Below are 16,337 nucleotides of genomic sequence, written 5' to 3' on the forward strand. Positions count from 1 at the left end.
GAGAGAGAGAGAGAGAGAGAGAGAGAGAAGGCTTCAGGTGAATTCCCACTAGACGACTGTGTAACTTTCTCACCATTATAACTTAATCTGTAATCAGTAACAAAAGTGGACGGCTGGACAGACTGACAGATAACAGTGAGGTCTGCAGGTTGAAGTGGACTGAGCTGGGCTTGCTACAGTAGGCTGGCCAGACAGCTGGGTGGCTTTGGAGAGTGAGCAGGGAGCAGCACTGTCAGAAGCACTGCCAGCATTACAACAACCCTCCTCACGAACCACAAACTGGGGCCATTATACATAAGCTGTTTGGATTGTGGTAGAAACGGTCAGGGGTGAAATTTGGGGTGTGTGTGTCTGTGTGTGTGTGTCTGGGGTGTGTGTGTGTGTGTGTGTGTGTGTGTGTGTGTGTGTGTGTGTGTGTGTGTGTGTGTGTGTGTGTGTGTGTGTGTGTGTGTGTGTGTGTGTGTGTGTGTGTGGTAATAGGTACAGCCAAGACAGTACCGCTGTGCTTGTTAAAACATGGCTTTTCTAGTGTTTTGGAAAGACTGACCAAGAGCAGCTCAGTGACATTCCTCAGCCTTCCTGACTGTATCTGCTGTTGGTAACATCACTAGAATAGAGCACCACAGGAAAACCTGCCCTTAACACCAAAAACACACACATTCTCAGATGGTGACCTCTTCGATGGTACTTTCTGGTAACCCAGGCAGAACACATGTATGAAAACAGAGGTAAATATCCTAACTCTTGATAATCAGTCAGACAACATTGAAGCAATGGAGATCAGTACAGACACAACTGGTCCATTTGAGCCCACGACTGGACAACTTCCTTTCAGAGTTGTTCTTTAATAAACTCCTGGTAAACTCAATTCAAACACTACTATTCTGATCTAACACCAGCACAGCAACAGTCCAATCAGTCACTCCTCCTACCTTTACTGATGAAGGGCCAGCAGGTACACTCCACTGTAGAGTTCCGTAGTGACAACATTAGTGCTATAGCAACAGCACACTAGGTTACCCAGTAGAATATGTCCACTAGGTTACACAGTAGAGTCTGTCCACGAGGTTACACAGTAGAGTATGTCCACGAGGTTACCCAGTAGAGTATGTCCACTAGGTTACACAGTAGAGTCTGTCCACGAGGTTACACAGTAGAGTATGTCCACTAGGTTACACAGTAGAGTATGTCCACTAGGTTACACAGTAGAGTATGTCCACTAGGTTACACAGTAGAGAATGTCCACTAGGTTACACAGTAGAGTATGTCCACGAGGTTACACAGTAGAGTATGTCCACTAGGTTACACAGTAGAGAATCGACAGATCCATGGGATTTCTTCTTGGTTTCTTCCAGGCACAAACACACTTCTTCTTACCCACACATTCCTCTCTCTCTCTCCCATACACACACATACAAAGTGAACAACACATTCACGTCTTTCCTGTCCAGTCACGTCACATCCTGGTTATCACAATGCGTCCTGTCCGCTCAGGAGCCACAGTGAGTCATCACTCCTGTCTCCTCACACGGCACAGAGCTCTTCCTGGCTGAGAAGAGGAGAAGCCTGTGCTGTGATCAACATGTCACTGCTGTTTCATGGTAGAGCTCTTCCTGGACTGAACTGAGGGGGGCGAGGCCAGAGTCCTCTCTGCAACACAACATAGCTCCTCTCTCTTCCTGAGCTGAGGGGAAGGCGAGGCAAGCCCAGAAGCCTGTCTATATTCACAACAGAGTCCTCCAGCTCCACAACACAACACAGTCCTGTGAATAATGTGAATGCTGTGAACACAGTCAGGCTGCTAGCCTAGCCTAACTCCACCGTGGCTGCTGTTACCCAGGCAAGACAGAATGGAGTTCAGTTCCACAGGAAGAGAGAGGCAGGCTGTGATTGGCTTGGTGACAGACGGAGTTGAGTAAACAAGGCGTGCTTAGTGGGAGCCCAGCCAACATGGTGGATTGGATGATAGGAGGGCCGGCCTGGGAGGAGGAGTCAACAACATGGTGGATTGGATGATAGGAGGGCCGGCCTGGGAGGAGGAGTCAACAACATGGTTGATAGGAGGATAGGAGGGCCGGCCTGGGAGGAGGAGTCAACAACATGGTTGATAGGAGGATAGGAGGGCCGGCCTGGGAGGAGGAGTCAACAACATGGTTGATAGGAGGATAGGAGGGCCGGCCTGGGAGGAGGAGTCAACAACATGGTTGATAGGAGGATAGGAGGGCCGGCCTGGGAGGAGGAGTCAACAACATGGTTGATAGGAGGATAGGAGGGCCGGCCTGGGAGGAGGAGTCAACAACATGGTTGATAGGAGGATAGGAGGGCCGGCCTGGGAGGAGGAGTCAACAACATGGTTGATAGGAGGGCCGGCCTGGGAGGAGGAGTCAACAACATGGTTGATAGGAGGATAGGAGGGCCGGCCTGGGAGGACAACAACATGGTTGATAGGAGGGCCGGCCTGGGAGGAGGAGTCAACAACATGGTTGATAGGAGGATAGGAGGGCCGGCCTGGGAGGAGGAGTCAACAACATGGTTGATAGGAGGATAGGAGGGCCGGCCTGGGAGGAGGAGTCAACAACATGGTTGATAGGAGGGCCGGCCTGGGAGGAGGAGTCAACAACATGGTTGATAAGAGGATAGGAGGGCCGGCCTGGGAGGAGGAGTCACCAACATGGTTGATAGGAGGGCCGGCCTGGGAGGAGGAGTCAACAACATGGTTGATAAGAGGATAGGAGGGCCGGCCTGGGAGGAGGAGTCAACAACATGGTTGATAGGAGGATAGGAGGGCCGGCCTGGGAGGAGGAGTCAACAACATGGTTGATAGGAGGATAGGAGGGCCGGCCTGGGAGGAGGAGTCAACAACATGGTTGATAGGAGGGCCGGCCTGGGAGGAGGAGTCAACAACATGGTTGATAGGAGGGCCGGCCTGGGAGGAGGAGTCAACAACATGGTTGATAAGAGGATAGGAGGGCCGGCCTGGGAGGACAACAACATGGTTGATAGGAGGGCCGGCCTGGGAGGAGGAGTCAACAACACACAAAGCTTTTGTGAATGTGAGGAAAGATTGTCAATTATACTGACAAGATCGTCAAGCGACCGCTCTAACAATGGAATTTTTTATTATTAATATATATATAAAAAATATATTAAGATATTTTTTTCTTCTAACAATGGAAATACATGTCCTCAAGGACAGAAGGCAGGCGGGAGGAGGCCAGATCAGGTAGGACCATTTAGATGGAAGATACACATGTGAACAATAGGGCATAGAGATCGATAGAGGACTCAACTTTGTATCTGTGCCATTAAAACGTCTGTGACAGCCTCAATGGTGCTTCCCATTCTATCTCCATTTTAAAGTAGTACATTTTCTTATGTTTCATTGGTTGATTTCTCCCAACTCATAGGAATCCCCACCCAGTTGACTACTTTAAAATGGTGGAAGCCCTAAAACGGGTTATATCCATGATGAGTCCTCTATCCATCTCTATGACAACAGGAACAACTCCGATGTAAAGTAATTATTTTCAAAGATGACAAAAAGCCACGTGAGTCCACATATCAGTGCATTCATTCGTATCAACCTAACCATTACAAAATGTAGTAGTCAGTCTGTCAGTAGTCAGCCAGTCAGTAGCCAGTCAGTCAGTCAGTCAGTAGTCAGCCAGTCAGTCAGTCAGTAGTCAGCCAGTCAGTTCAGTCAGTAGTCAGTCAGCCAGTCAGTAGTCAGTCAGTAGTCAGTCAGTCAGTAGTCAGCCAGTCAGTAGTCAGTCAGTCAGTAGTCAGTCAGTCAGTCAGTAGTCAGCCAGTCAGTAGTCATCCAGTCAGTCAGTCATCCAGTCAGTAGTCAGCCAGTCAGTAATCAGCCAGTCAGTAGTCAGCCAGTCCGCCAGTAGTCAGCCAGTCAGTCAGTCAGTAGTCAGCCAGTCAGTAGTCAGTAGTCAGCCAGTCAGTAGTCAGTTAGTGGTCAGTCAGTAGTCAGCCAGTCAGTAGTCAGCCAGGTCAGTCAGTCGTCAGCCAGTCAGTAGTCAGGTCAGTCAGTAGTCAGTCAGTCAGTCAGTAGTCAGCCAGTCGAGTAGTCAGCCAGTCAGTCCAGTCAGTCAGTCAGTAGTCAGCCAGTCAGTAGTCAGTCAGTCAGTAGTCAGCCAGTCAGTAGTCAGTCAGTAGTCAGCCAGTCAGTAGTCAGCCAGTCAGTAGTCAATCAGTCAGTAGTCAGCCAGTCAGTCAGTAGTCAGTCAGTGGTCAGTCAGTTAGTAGTCAGGCAGTAGTCAGTCAGTCAGTAGTCAGCCAGTCAGTCAGTAGTCAGTCAGGCAGCAGAGCAGGCACAAGGACAGTGATGAGGGGGAAGTATAGCCTAGCCTATCTGCTGACTCTGCTAGTTTCCAGATTGACCTACAGTCACCTCTAACTGAGATACTCACTCTCTCGCACACACACACACACACACACACACACACACACACACACACACACACACACACACACACACACACACACACACAAACACAATCCTTTCATAGAAGACAAAGTTATACCTGCCGGGAAACGTTTATGAGATTAGCCGACTTGACAAAATGCCTCATCATACTGACAAAGCTCCTTGAGTGAACCTACTGTATGGAAGAATGATAAATGACTTCATGTCAAACATCTTTAAGGTTTAACACTCTTAAATATACCTACTAAATAAACCTTTTGTCAACATTATCAGGAACTTTCTAGCATGATGAGGCATTTTGTCAAGTCGGCTAATCTCATATGTCTACTGACTGCCTCAGCCAATTCCCCTACTATAGTTTCTGAAAGGCCTGTTACCAGGTTAGGCTAATCATTATAGGACACAGACGGACACACACCCCTTGTAGTGACTGAGAGGCTGGAGGGCCAGTAGACTAGATGAGAGAGATGGTTAACAGGGGTGATACAGGAGAGGACAGAGATTTAATGTTGTCCCCACACACTCCCCAAATAACACCCATCTGATTGTAAGACTGACATATATGTCTCAATTACTGTACATGAACTTGATACAACTCACTCTGGGTTATCCCATGAATCATATCAGCCTGATAATAACAGGCTGCTAATAGGATATTAGGATAATAAGAGTCTAGTTGTTATCCCTCAGGGTTAAACATGACAACGTTGTTTCCTCGTTATTTCAACTCAATCCAACATCAATCAAAAGACTTGTTTATTCGATGTTGACATCAGGTCATTGCCGTGGGATGTTTAGTTATATCATTCATTCTTAATTTCCTTGTAGTATAGACAAAGCTTGGTATATAAGCTTAGATAATATAATCAATAGAGTAGCCCACTATCTGTCTAGCTTGTGAGAGTATTGACCTCATTACTCTAGTTGTACTGTAGTCTCATCCTAAAGAGATTGTGTAACAGTGTCTCGTGGCTCAGAGGGATTGACTGTGGGACTGCAGGCTTCTCTCTAGGTTAGTTATTGACAGTAGTCTGAGCCCACATTGGCCAGAGCAACGCTGCTATAACAACACGTGTCAACTCCAATGAAAGTCAAACAGCACTTCATCAGCACTACTGAGCAACCATACATTTCTGTTCCACTGTTTCGCTGCGGTGAAGAAAAACATGGCCTTTTTCCCAACTCACAGAGGGCCCATTCAGCAGCTAGGCCAGGCTATCTCCAGGGAGGGCCCATTCAGCAGCCAGGCCAGGCTATCTCCAGGGAGGGCCCGTTCAGCAGCCAGGCCAGGCTATCTCCAGGGAGGGCCCGTTCAGCAGCCAGGCCAGGCTATCTCCAGGGAGGGCCCGTTCAGCAGCTAGGCCAGGCTATCTCCAGGGAGGGCCCGTTCAGCAGCTAGGCCAGGCTATCTCCAGGGAGGGCCCGTTCAGCAGCTAGGCCAGGCTATCTCCAGGGAGGGCCCGTTCAGCAGCTAGGCCAGGCTATCTCCAGGGAGGGCCTGTTCAGCAGCTAGGCCAGGCTATCTCCAGGGAGGGCCCATTCAGCAGCTAGGCCAGGCTATCTCCAGGGAGGGTTTGATCATGGCCTTCTATTCTTACAGGACAACGCAGGTTACTGATGTAACGCAACTTACTGTGAATGTGAACAATAATGAAAACAAAAGTCAAATACTAAAGTATGCAAAGGAAATAGGAACTAGATTTGGAGGCATGTGAGTACATTTTCTACTGAGAGGAAGTGTTCAATTCAAACACGCATGGTGCAAGGCAGAGGGACAAGCTGCAACTGGACACCTGTACAGTTATCTTAAGGTTCAACATACAACCATCTTCATTCAGAGAGAAAGACACGTGAATACGCACGCACACACACACACACACACACACACACACACACACAAAAGTCAATATTTCTAAGAAGGTGATGAATGCATGGTCGCAAAACCTTGGTTAGAGAACATAGACATGTAGAACAGGGCTGTTAATTCTAGTCCTGAAGGGAAAGGACCTCACCCAACTGCTTGCTGTGCAGCCGATGGATTCATTTCATTGGTCTACTCTCACTAGGGGGAATCAGGTCTGGTATCCACTCCTGTCTGAACATATAGACTATTTGATTTATTCCTTATTTTACCAGATAAGTTGACTGAGAACACATTTTCAAACACAGCAACAACCGGGGGAATAGTTACAGTGATGAATGAGCCAATTGGAAGCTGGGGATGATTAGGTGGCCGTGATGGTATGAGGGCCAGATGGGGAATTTAGCAAAGACACCAAGGTTAAGACACATACTCATACAATAAGTGCCATGGGATCTTTAGAGACCACAGAGAGTCAGGACTAGGGTTGCACATTTTGGGGTGGAAACTTTCCATGGGAATTATATACTATATTATATAATATTATATACTATATTATATACTTTCCACGGGACTATATGGGAAGGAATGGGGATGAACAGAAATATACGCAAATTAATATGAATTCCATTTAAATGTAAATGTTTTTTGCATTGGATATATTTACCATATCATATGGAGACAGAAACATAAACCTTTTACCTCATCATAAGTACACATACAGTGGGGCAAAAAAGTATTTAGTCAGCCATCGATTGTGCAAGTTCTCCCACTTAAAAAGATGAGAGAGGCCTGTAATTTTCATCATAGGTACAATTCAACTATGACAGACAAAGTGAGAAAAAAAATCCAGAAAATCACATTGTAGGATTTTTTATGAATTTATTTGCAAATTATGGTGGAAAATATGTATTTGGTCAATAACAAAAGTTTAACTCAATACTTTGTTATATACCCTTTGATGACAATGACAGAGGTCAAACGTTTTCTGTAAGTCTTCACAAGGTTTTCACACACTGTTGCTGGTATTTTGGCCCATTCCTCCATGCAGATCTCCTCTAGAGCAGTGATGTTTTGGGGCTGTTGCTGGGCAACACAGACTTTCAACTCCCTCCAAAGATTTTCTATGGGGTTGAGATCTGGCGACTGGCTAGGCCACTCCAGCACCTTGAAATGCTTCTTACGAAGCCACTCCTTCGTTGCCCGGGCGGTGTGTTTGGGATCATTGTCAGGCTGAAAGACCCAGCCACGTTTCATCTTCAATGCCCTTGCTGATGGAAGGAGGTTTTCACTCAAAATCTCACGATACATGGCCCCATTCATTCTTTACACGGATCAGTCGTCCTGGTCCCTTTGCAGAAAAACAGCCCCAAAGCATGATGTTTCCACCCCATGCTTCACAGTAGGTATGGTGTTCTTTGGATGCAACTCAGCATTCTTTGTCCTCCAAACACGACGAGTTGAGTTTTTACCAAAAAGTTATATTTTGGTTTCATCTGACCATATGACATTCTCCCAATCGTCTTCTGGATCATCCAAATGCTCTCTAGCAAACTTCAGATGGGCCTGGACATGTATTGGCTTAAGCAGGGGGACACGTCTCGCACTGCAGGATTTGAGTCCCTGGCAGCATAGTGTGTTACTGATGGTAGGCTTTGTTACTTTGGTCCCAGCTCTCTGCAGGTCATTCACTAGGTCCCCCCGTGTGGTTCTGGGATTTTTGCTCACCGTTCTTGTGATCATTTTGACCCCACAGGGTGAGATCTTGCGTGGAGCCCCAGATCGAGGGAGTCTTGTATGTCTTCCATTTCCTAATAATTGCTCCCACAGTTGGTTTGGGAGAGAGTGGTAAGCAGCCTGAAACTCCCACAGTTGGTTTCTTCAAACCAAGCTGCTTACCTATTGCAGATTCAGTCTTCCCAGCCTGGTGCAGGTCTACAATTTTTTTTCTGGTGTCCTTTGACAGCTATTTGGTCTTGGCCATAGTGGAGTTTGGAGTGTGACTGTTTGAGGTTGTGGACAGGTGTCTTTTATACTGATAACAAGTTCAAACAGGTGCCATTAATACAGGTAACGAGTGGAGGACAGAGGAGCCTCTTAAAGAAGAAGTTACAGGTCTGTGAGAGCCAGAAATCTTGCTTGTTTGTAGGTGACCAAATACTTATTTTCCACTATAATTTGCAAATAAATTCATAAAAAATCTAATTTTGTCTGTCATAGTTGAAGTGTACCTATGATGAAAATTACAGGCCTCTCTCATCTTTTCAAGTGGGAGAACTTGCACAATTGGTGGCTGACTAAATACTTTTTTGCCGCACTGTAATTGTAAATGATTAAATCCTTCCAATAGAAATAAAAAAAACAATTTAGTTACGAATTGAACTTTAATTAATTGGGTTGACTCTTCACATGGGATGCTTTCACTGAACAACAAAATAAAGGGAATATCTAATGATCCCCAATGAACCATCGCATCTCCCAAAAATGTTTTCAACATACATCTGTCAAATCTAAAAACTAAAGCTTTGGTTGAAACTAAAGCTTTGGTTGTCTTCCTCTCAGGCTTCCATGTCTTCTCCCTGGACCTCCTCAATGTCCACCTCTTGAACATCAGACTCTGAGGCCTCATCTTCACTGTCCCTTTCCAACCTTGTTGAGGATGGCTCGTTGTCAGACTCAAAACGCCTGTTGTGTGCTTTGGTGTGTGTGTTCCCTACCAATAACCAGTTGCGCTCTGAGACGGCTGATGTTGGTTGGATTTGGAGGATAATGGAGGCAACAGGGGAAAGAGTCTCAGATCCACATAGTCCCTTCCACCAGGTGGGTGATGAGATATGTTGGCACGACTGCCATATTGCATCTCCAACCCAAAGCCCTTGCACTTCGTCAGACTGCCAAGAACCTTTCCCTCATCCAGGCCAAGGTGGCGAGACACGGTAGTGATGACACCATAGGCCTTGTTGATCTCTACACCAGACAGGATGCTCTTGCCAGCATACTTGGGGTCCAACATGTACGCTGCGGTGTGTATGGGCTTTAGGCAGAAGTCTTCACGCTTTTTGATGTATTTCAGAACTGCAGTTTCCTCTGCTTGGAGCAACAGTGTAGTGGGCAGGGCAGTACGGATTTCTTCTCTTACATCTGCAAGCAGAGTCTGAACATGAGACAGGATGGCATTGTCTCCCTCAATCAGTGCAATGGCTACTGCTATAGGTTTCAGGAGTTTCAGGCTGCTTACCACTCTCTCCCAAAATCCCGGAGGATCCTCTTGATGGGACTGTCCATATCGGCAGACTGTGATATGGCCATTTCTTGGAGAGGCTCCTTCCCCTCCAGGAAACTGTCAAACATGATGACAAGACCACCCAAACGGGTGCTGCTGGGCAGCTTCAATGTGGTGCACTTATTCTTCTCACTTTGCTTGGTGAGGTAGATTGCTGCTATAATTTGATGACCCTTCACATACCTAACCATTTCCTTGGCTCTCTTATGCCTTCAGCTCATCTGCAATGTAGAGGCCGGTGTGTCTGTGCTCTTGTAGAATACTGGTTGAGGGGTGGAGATGATGTAGTTAATTATTTCTTGCCTACGAACATTTGACCACCGATCAGAGATGATTGCAATACAGTCTGCTTTCTCTATGATTTGCTTGACCTTCACTTTAACTCTGCATCCAGCAAATAAGTAGATAAAGCATGTCTGGTTGGAGGGGTGTATGCTGGGCGAAGAACACTCAGAAATCTCTTCCAATACACATTGTCTGTGAGCATCAGAGGTGAACCAGTTGCATACAGCTCGAACAAGACATTCATCAGCATTTCTCTGACTACGTTCCTCCATTGAGTCAAAAACACTTCTGATTCTAGGAGGACTATGAGCTGTTGATATCGATAAGGTGTCTGATTCATAATTTCCACCTCGAATAGAAGTAGAGGGACTTTTGTCAGAGGTTGCTTGTACACTTCATCGTGTATGGATCTGTTGTAGCGGTATGCAAATTGGGAGTGGGTCTAGGGTGTCTGGGATGATGGAGTTAATGTGGGCCATAACCTTCCTCTCAATGCACTTCATTATTAAAGAAGTAAGTGCTACAGGGCGGTAGTCATTGTGGCGTGAAGCCTAAGAGTTCTTGGGAACAGGAATGATGGTGGTCAGTTTAAAACACATAGAAATATAAAAAGAACATAGACTACCCACCCCAACTCACGCCCTGAACAACCTAACACAAAGACATAAAAAGGAACTAAGGTCAGAACGTGACAGTGTCCTTTAATGCTGTTGCATCTCACATGTTTCATTGACCACAACATTCCTCCAGCTGAAAACTAAGCCTTATCTTTTAATGGCTTTGAAATCTCTTGCTTTGATCAAGAAATGTTAACAAAATACCACAGATCAGTGTGACTGATTGGGGGTGGGGTGGGGTGGGGTGGGGTGTGTGTGTGTGTGTGTGTGTGTGTGTGTGTGTGGGGACAAGTGAGTCACAGTACAAAATCTGATTTGATCCATTTGGCCCCAATGGCATTACCATGAACCAAGGGCTCAAACAAAACCCCTCCTTCTACAGTACAGTAGAAATGATCACATCATATCCAGTGCAAGGAGCACCATACCTTCACCATCACCATCCTTTACTGTGGAGTTAGTGCTCAGGGTACAACACCTGCTGCCTCTGTAGCCTGTATGGTCACGTCCCAAACAGCACCCTATTCCCTACATACTGCACCTATGAGCCCTGTCAAAAGTACTGCACTCTATAGGGAATAGGGTGACAATTAGAACGCATCCAGTATCTATCCTATAGCCTGTGGGGACCGAAGCGGTTTCCCACTGACTCTCTCCCTCAGTCCCACGGCTCTGCTCTACACTCCTTCATCGTCATTACGACCTGCTACTGCTGGAGCTACTTCCTCCCTGGATTAAAGCTTCCTTTCCTCTCATCCTCTGCCTACTGTACCAGCTCACACAGAACTATCCAGCCCCGCCAAAAAAACTACATCAAGTCTTTGCCTGGGTTTAATATATGCTGCGTTTACACTAACCCTGGAGGATGCAGTTAGAAGGAGAGCCAGAGCCAGAAGGTAAGACTTCCCCAGTGTTATTCTGTTCTGGCTTTTCTAAAGCACCAGGACTCGTGATAGATACTGGTATCCAGGGAGAGAGTAAAGCACCAGGACTCATGATAGATACTGGTATCCAGGGAGAGAGTAAAGCACCAGGACTCATGATAGATACTGGTATCCAGGGAGAGAGTAAAGCACTAGGACTCATGATAGATACTGGTATCCAGGGAGAGAGTAAAGCACTAGGACTCATGATAGATACTGGTATCCAGGGAGAGAGTAAAGCAGCTGCCTCCGCTGCTGTTTCTGTTTCTGCTGCTGGTTCTGTTTCTGCTGCAGGTTCCCTTTCTACTGCTGCTAGTTCTGTTTCTACTGCTACTAGTTCTGTTTCTACTGCTGCTAGTTCTGTTTCTACTGCTGCTAGTTCTGTTTCTACTGCTACTGCTGCTAGTTCTGTTTCTACTGCTACTGCTGCTAGTTCTGTTTCTACTGCTGCTAGTTCTGTTTCTATTGCTGCTAGTTCTGTTTCTACTGCTACTGCTACTGCTGCTAGTTCTGTTCCTACTGCTGCTAGTTCTGTTTCTACTGCTGCTAGTTCTATTTCTACTGCTACAAGTTCTGTTTCTACTGCTGCTAGTTCTGTTTCTACTGCTGCTAGTTCTGTTTCTACTGCTACTAGTTCTGTTTCTACTGATACTAGTTCTGTTCCTACTGCTGCTAGTTCTGTTTCTACTGCTGCTAGTTCTGCTTCTACTGCTGCTAGTTCTGTTTCTACTGCTACTAGTTCTGTTTCTACTGCTACTAGTTCTGTTTCTACTAGTTCTGTTGCTCCTGCTGATAGTTCTGTTTCTACTGCTACTAGTTCTGTTTCTACTGCTACTAGTTCCGTTTCAGTTTCTACTAGTTCTGTTTCTACTGATACTGCTACTAGTTCTGTTTCTGTTTCTACTAGTTCTGTTTCTACTGCTACTAGTTCTGAATCTGTTTCTACTGCTACTAGTTCTGTTTCTGTTACTACTGCTACTAGTTCTGAATCTGTTTCTACTGCTACTACTTCTGTTTCTGTTTCTACTGCTGCTAGTTTTGAATCTGTTTCTACTGCTACTAGTTCTGTTCCTGTTTCTACTGCTGCTAGTTCTGATTCTGTTTCTACTGCTGCTAGTTATGTTTCTACTGCTGCTAGTTCTGATTCTGTTTCTACTGCTACTAGTTCTGAATCTGTTTCTACTGCTACTAGTTCTGTTTCTGTTTCTACTGCTACTAGTTCTGAATCTGTTTCTACTGCTGTTAGTTCTGATTCTGTTTCTACTGCTACTAGTTCTGAATCTGTATCTACTGCTACTAGTTCTGTTTCTGTTTCTACTGCTGCTAGTTCTGATTCTGTTTCTACTGCTACTAGTTCTGAATCTGTTTCTACTGCTACTAGTTCTGTTTCTGTTTCTACTGCTACTAGTTCTGAATCTGTTTCTACTGCTACTAGTTCTGATCCTGTTTCTACTGCTACTAGATCTGTTTTACTGATTCTACTGCTACTCGTTCTGTTTCTGCTGCTACTAGTTCTGTTACTGTTTCTACTGCTACTAGTTCTGATTCTGTTTCTACTGCTGCTAGTTCTGATTCTGTTTCTACTACTACTAGTTCTGAATCTGTTTCTACTGCTACTAGTTCTGAATCTGTTTCTACTGCTACTAGTTCTGTTTTACTGATTCTACTGCTACTCGTTCTGTTTCTGTTTCTGCTGCTACTAGTTCTGTTACTGTTTCTACTGCTACAAGTTCTGGTTCTGTTTCTACTGCTGCTAGTTCTGATTCTGTTTCTACTGCTACTAGTTCTGTTCCTGTTTCTACTGCTGCTAGTTCTGATTCTGTTTCTACTGCTACTAGTTCTGTTTCTGTTTCTACTGCTACTAGTTCTGTTTTACTGATTCTACTGCTACTCGTTCTGTTTTACTGATTCTACTGCTACTATTTATGTTTCTGTTTCTACTGCTGATAGTTATAGTTATGTTTCTACTACTACTAGTTCTGTTTCTACTGCTGCTAGTTCTGTTTCTACTGCTGCTAGTTCTGTTTCTACTGCTACTGCTGCTAGTTCTGTTTCTACTGCTACTGCTGCTAGTTCTGTTTCTACTGCTGCTAGTTCTGTTTCTATTGCTGCTAGTTCTGTTTCTACTGCTACTGCTACTGCTGCTAGTTCTGTTCCTACTGCTGCTAGTTCTGTTTCTACTGCTGCTAGTTCTATTTCTACTGCTACAAGTTCTGTTTCTACTGCTGCTAGTTCTGTTTCTACTGCTGCTAGTTCTGTTTCTACTGCTACTAGTTCTGTTTCTACTGATACTAGTTCTGTTCCTACTGCTGCTAGTTCTGTTTCTACTGCTGCTAGTTCTGCTTCTACTGCTGCTAGTTCTGTTTCTACTGCTACTAGTTCTGTTTCTACTGCTACTAGTTCTGATTCTACTAGTTCTGTTGCTCCTGCTGATAGTTCTGTTTCTACTGCTACTAGTTCTGTTTCTACTGCTACTAGTTCCGTTTCAGTTTCTACTAGTTCTGTTTCTACTGATACTGCTACTAGTTCTGTTTCTGTTTCTACTAGTTCTGTTTCTACTGCTACTAGTTCTGAATCTGTTTCTACTGCTACTAGTTCTGTTTCTGTTACTACTGCTACTAGTTCTGAATCTGTTTCTACTGCTACTACTTCTGTTTCTGTTTCTACTGCTGCTAGTTTTGAATCTGTTTCTACTGCTACTAGTTCTGTTCCTGTTTCTACTGCTGCTAGTTCTGATTCTGTTTCTACTGCTGCTAGTTATGTTTCTACTGCTGCTAGTTCTGATTCTGTTTCTACTGCTACTAGTTCTGAATCTGTTTCTACTGCTACTAGTTCTGTTTCTGTTTCTACTGCTACTAGTTCTGAATCTGTTTCTACTGCTGTTAGTTCTGATTCTGTTTCTACTGCTACTAGTTCTGAATCTGTATCTACTGCTACTAGTTCTGTTTCTGTTTCTACTGCTGCTAGTTCTGATTCTGTTTCTACTGCTACTAGTTCTGAATCTGTTTCTACTGCTACTAGTTCTGTTTCTGTTTCTACTGCTACTAGTTCTGAATCTGTTTCTACTGCTACTAGTTCTGATCCTGTTTCTACTGCTACTAGATCTGTTTTACTGATTCTACTGCTACTCGTTCTGTTTCTGCTGCTACTAGTTCTGTTACTGTTTCTACTGCTACTAGTTCTGATTCTGTTTCTACTGCTGCTAGTTCTGATTCTGTTTCTACTACTACTAGTTCTGAATCTGTTTCTACTGCTACTAGTTCTGAATCTGTTTCTACTGCTACTAGTTCTGTTTTACTGATTCTACTGCTACTCGTTCTGTTTCTGTTTCTGCTGCTACTAGTTCTGTTACTGTTTCTACTGCTACAAGTTCTGGTTCTGTTTCTACTGCTGCTAGTTCTGATTCTGTTTCTACTGCTACTAGTTCTGTTCCTGTTTCTACTGCTGCTAGTTCTGATTCTGTTTCTACTGCTACTAGTTCTGTTTCTGTTTCTACTGCTACTAGTTCTGTTTTACTGATTCTACTGCTACTCGTTCTGTTTTACTGATTCTACTGCTGATAGTTATAGTTATGTTTCTACTACTACTAGTTCTGTTTCTACTGCTACTAGTTCTGTTTCTACTGCTACTAGTTCTGTTTCTACTACTACTAGTTCTGTTTCTACTACTGCTAGTTCTGTTTCTACTGCTGATAGTTCTGTTTCTGTTTCTACTACTACTAGTTCTGTTTCTACTGCTGATAGTTCTGTTTCTACTACTACTAGTTCAGTTACTACCACTACTAGTTCTGTTTCTACTACTACTAGTTCTGTTCCTACCACTACTAGTTCTGTTTCTACTACTACTAGTTCCGTTTCTCCTGCTGATAGTTATGTTTCTACTACTACTAGTTCCGTTTCAACTACTACTAGTTCTGTTTCTACCACTACTAGTTCCGTTTCTACTACTACTAGTTCTGTTTCTACTACTACTAGTTCCGTTTCTACTACTACTAGTTCTGTTCCTACTATTACTAGTTCTGTTTCTACTGCTACTAGTTCTGTTTCTACGACTACTAGTTCTGTTCCTACTACTACTAGTTCTGTTTCTACTACTACTAGTTCCGTTTCTACTACTACTAGTTCTATTTCTACTACTACTAGTTCCGTTTCTACTATTACTAGTTCTGTTTCTACTACTACTAGTTCCGTTTCTACTACTACTAGTTATGTTTCTACTACTACAACTTGCGTTTCTACTACTACTAGTTCCGTTTCTACTATTACTAGTTCTGTTTCTACTGCTGAAAGTTCTGTTTCTACTACTACTAGTTCTGTTGCTACTGCTACTAGTGCTGTTTCTACTGCTACTAGTTCTGAATCTGTTTCTACTACTACTAGTTCTGCTGCTACTGCTGTGCAGTTCCTGGGCACTTCTCGCTCTACCTGGCCTAGTTATTCAACAGCTATCCCCTCTCCTCACAAGAACACTAATCACAGCCCTGCCCGACACTTAATCAGTTCAAGACTCATGGGAATTCACCCCTCTGCTCCGTAACATGTTCAGGGGACAGACAGACAGCAGTCCTCCTGTAAGTCAGTGCTCAGCAGTAGTCAGCGTTTCCCAGCTCCGGTTCTCCAGTACCCCCACCAGCACACATTTCTGTTGTAACCCGGGACAAACATACCTCATTCAACTCCTTTAGGGCCTGATGATTAGTTGAATCAGGTGTGCTTGTCCAGGGCTACAATAAAAATGAGGACTGGAGTTGGGAAACCCTGTGTTAGATGCTGTACTGATTACTTTCACAGCCATGGATGACTTAATATCCACCATGGCTTGGTTTGTTGTGGTGATCAGATGACAGAAGAATACCATTGTCTCTATGGCAACCTACGGTACAGTGCTACTGTACACATTGGGGCATTGCCATTCAGCGCACCTGACGTCT

At 44.6% G+C, this 16,337-nt stretch overlaps 1 protein-coding gene across 8 annotated transcripts in view; it reads right to left on the bottom strand.

Annotated features, from left to right (window-relative positions):
• The window catches only part of ptk2ab (protein tyrosine kinase 2ab), a 143,500-nt gene that overhangs the window by 104,265 nt on the left and 22,898 nt on the right, over positions 1 to 16,337 (bottom strand). Inside the window, exon 1 of one of the 8 annotated variants that reach the window (XM_031811734.1) lies at positions 933 to 2,600. The exons of the other annotated variants lie outside the window; for them this stretch is intronic. Within the exon in view, the coding sequence (XP_031667594.1) occupies positions 933 to 990 (58 nt within the window). The 5' untranslated portion in view covers positions 991 to 2,600. Of the gene's footprint in view, positions 1 to 932; positions 2,601 to 16,337 lie in introns of those variants that run through there. 8 annotated transcript variants of the gene reach the window in all.

Source organism: Oncorhynchus kisutch, unplaced genomic scaffold (assembly GCF_002021735.2).
Source record: "Oncorhynchus kisutch isolate 150728-3 unplaced genomic scaffold, Okis_V2 Okis02a-Okis13b_hom, whole genome shotgun sequence".
Classification (NCBI taxonomy): Eukaryota; Metazoa; Chordata; class Actinopteri; order Salmoniformes; family Salmonidae; genus Oncorhynchus; species Oncorhynchus kisutch.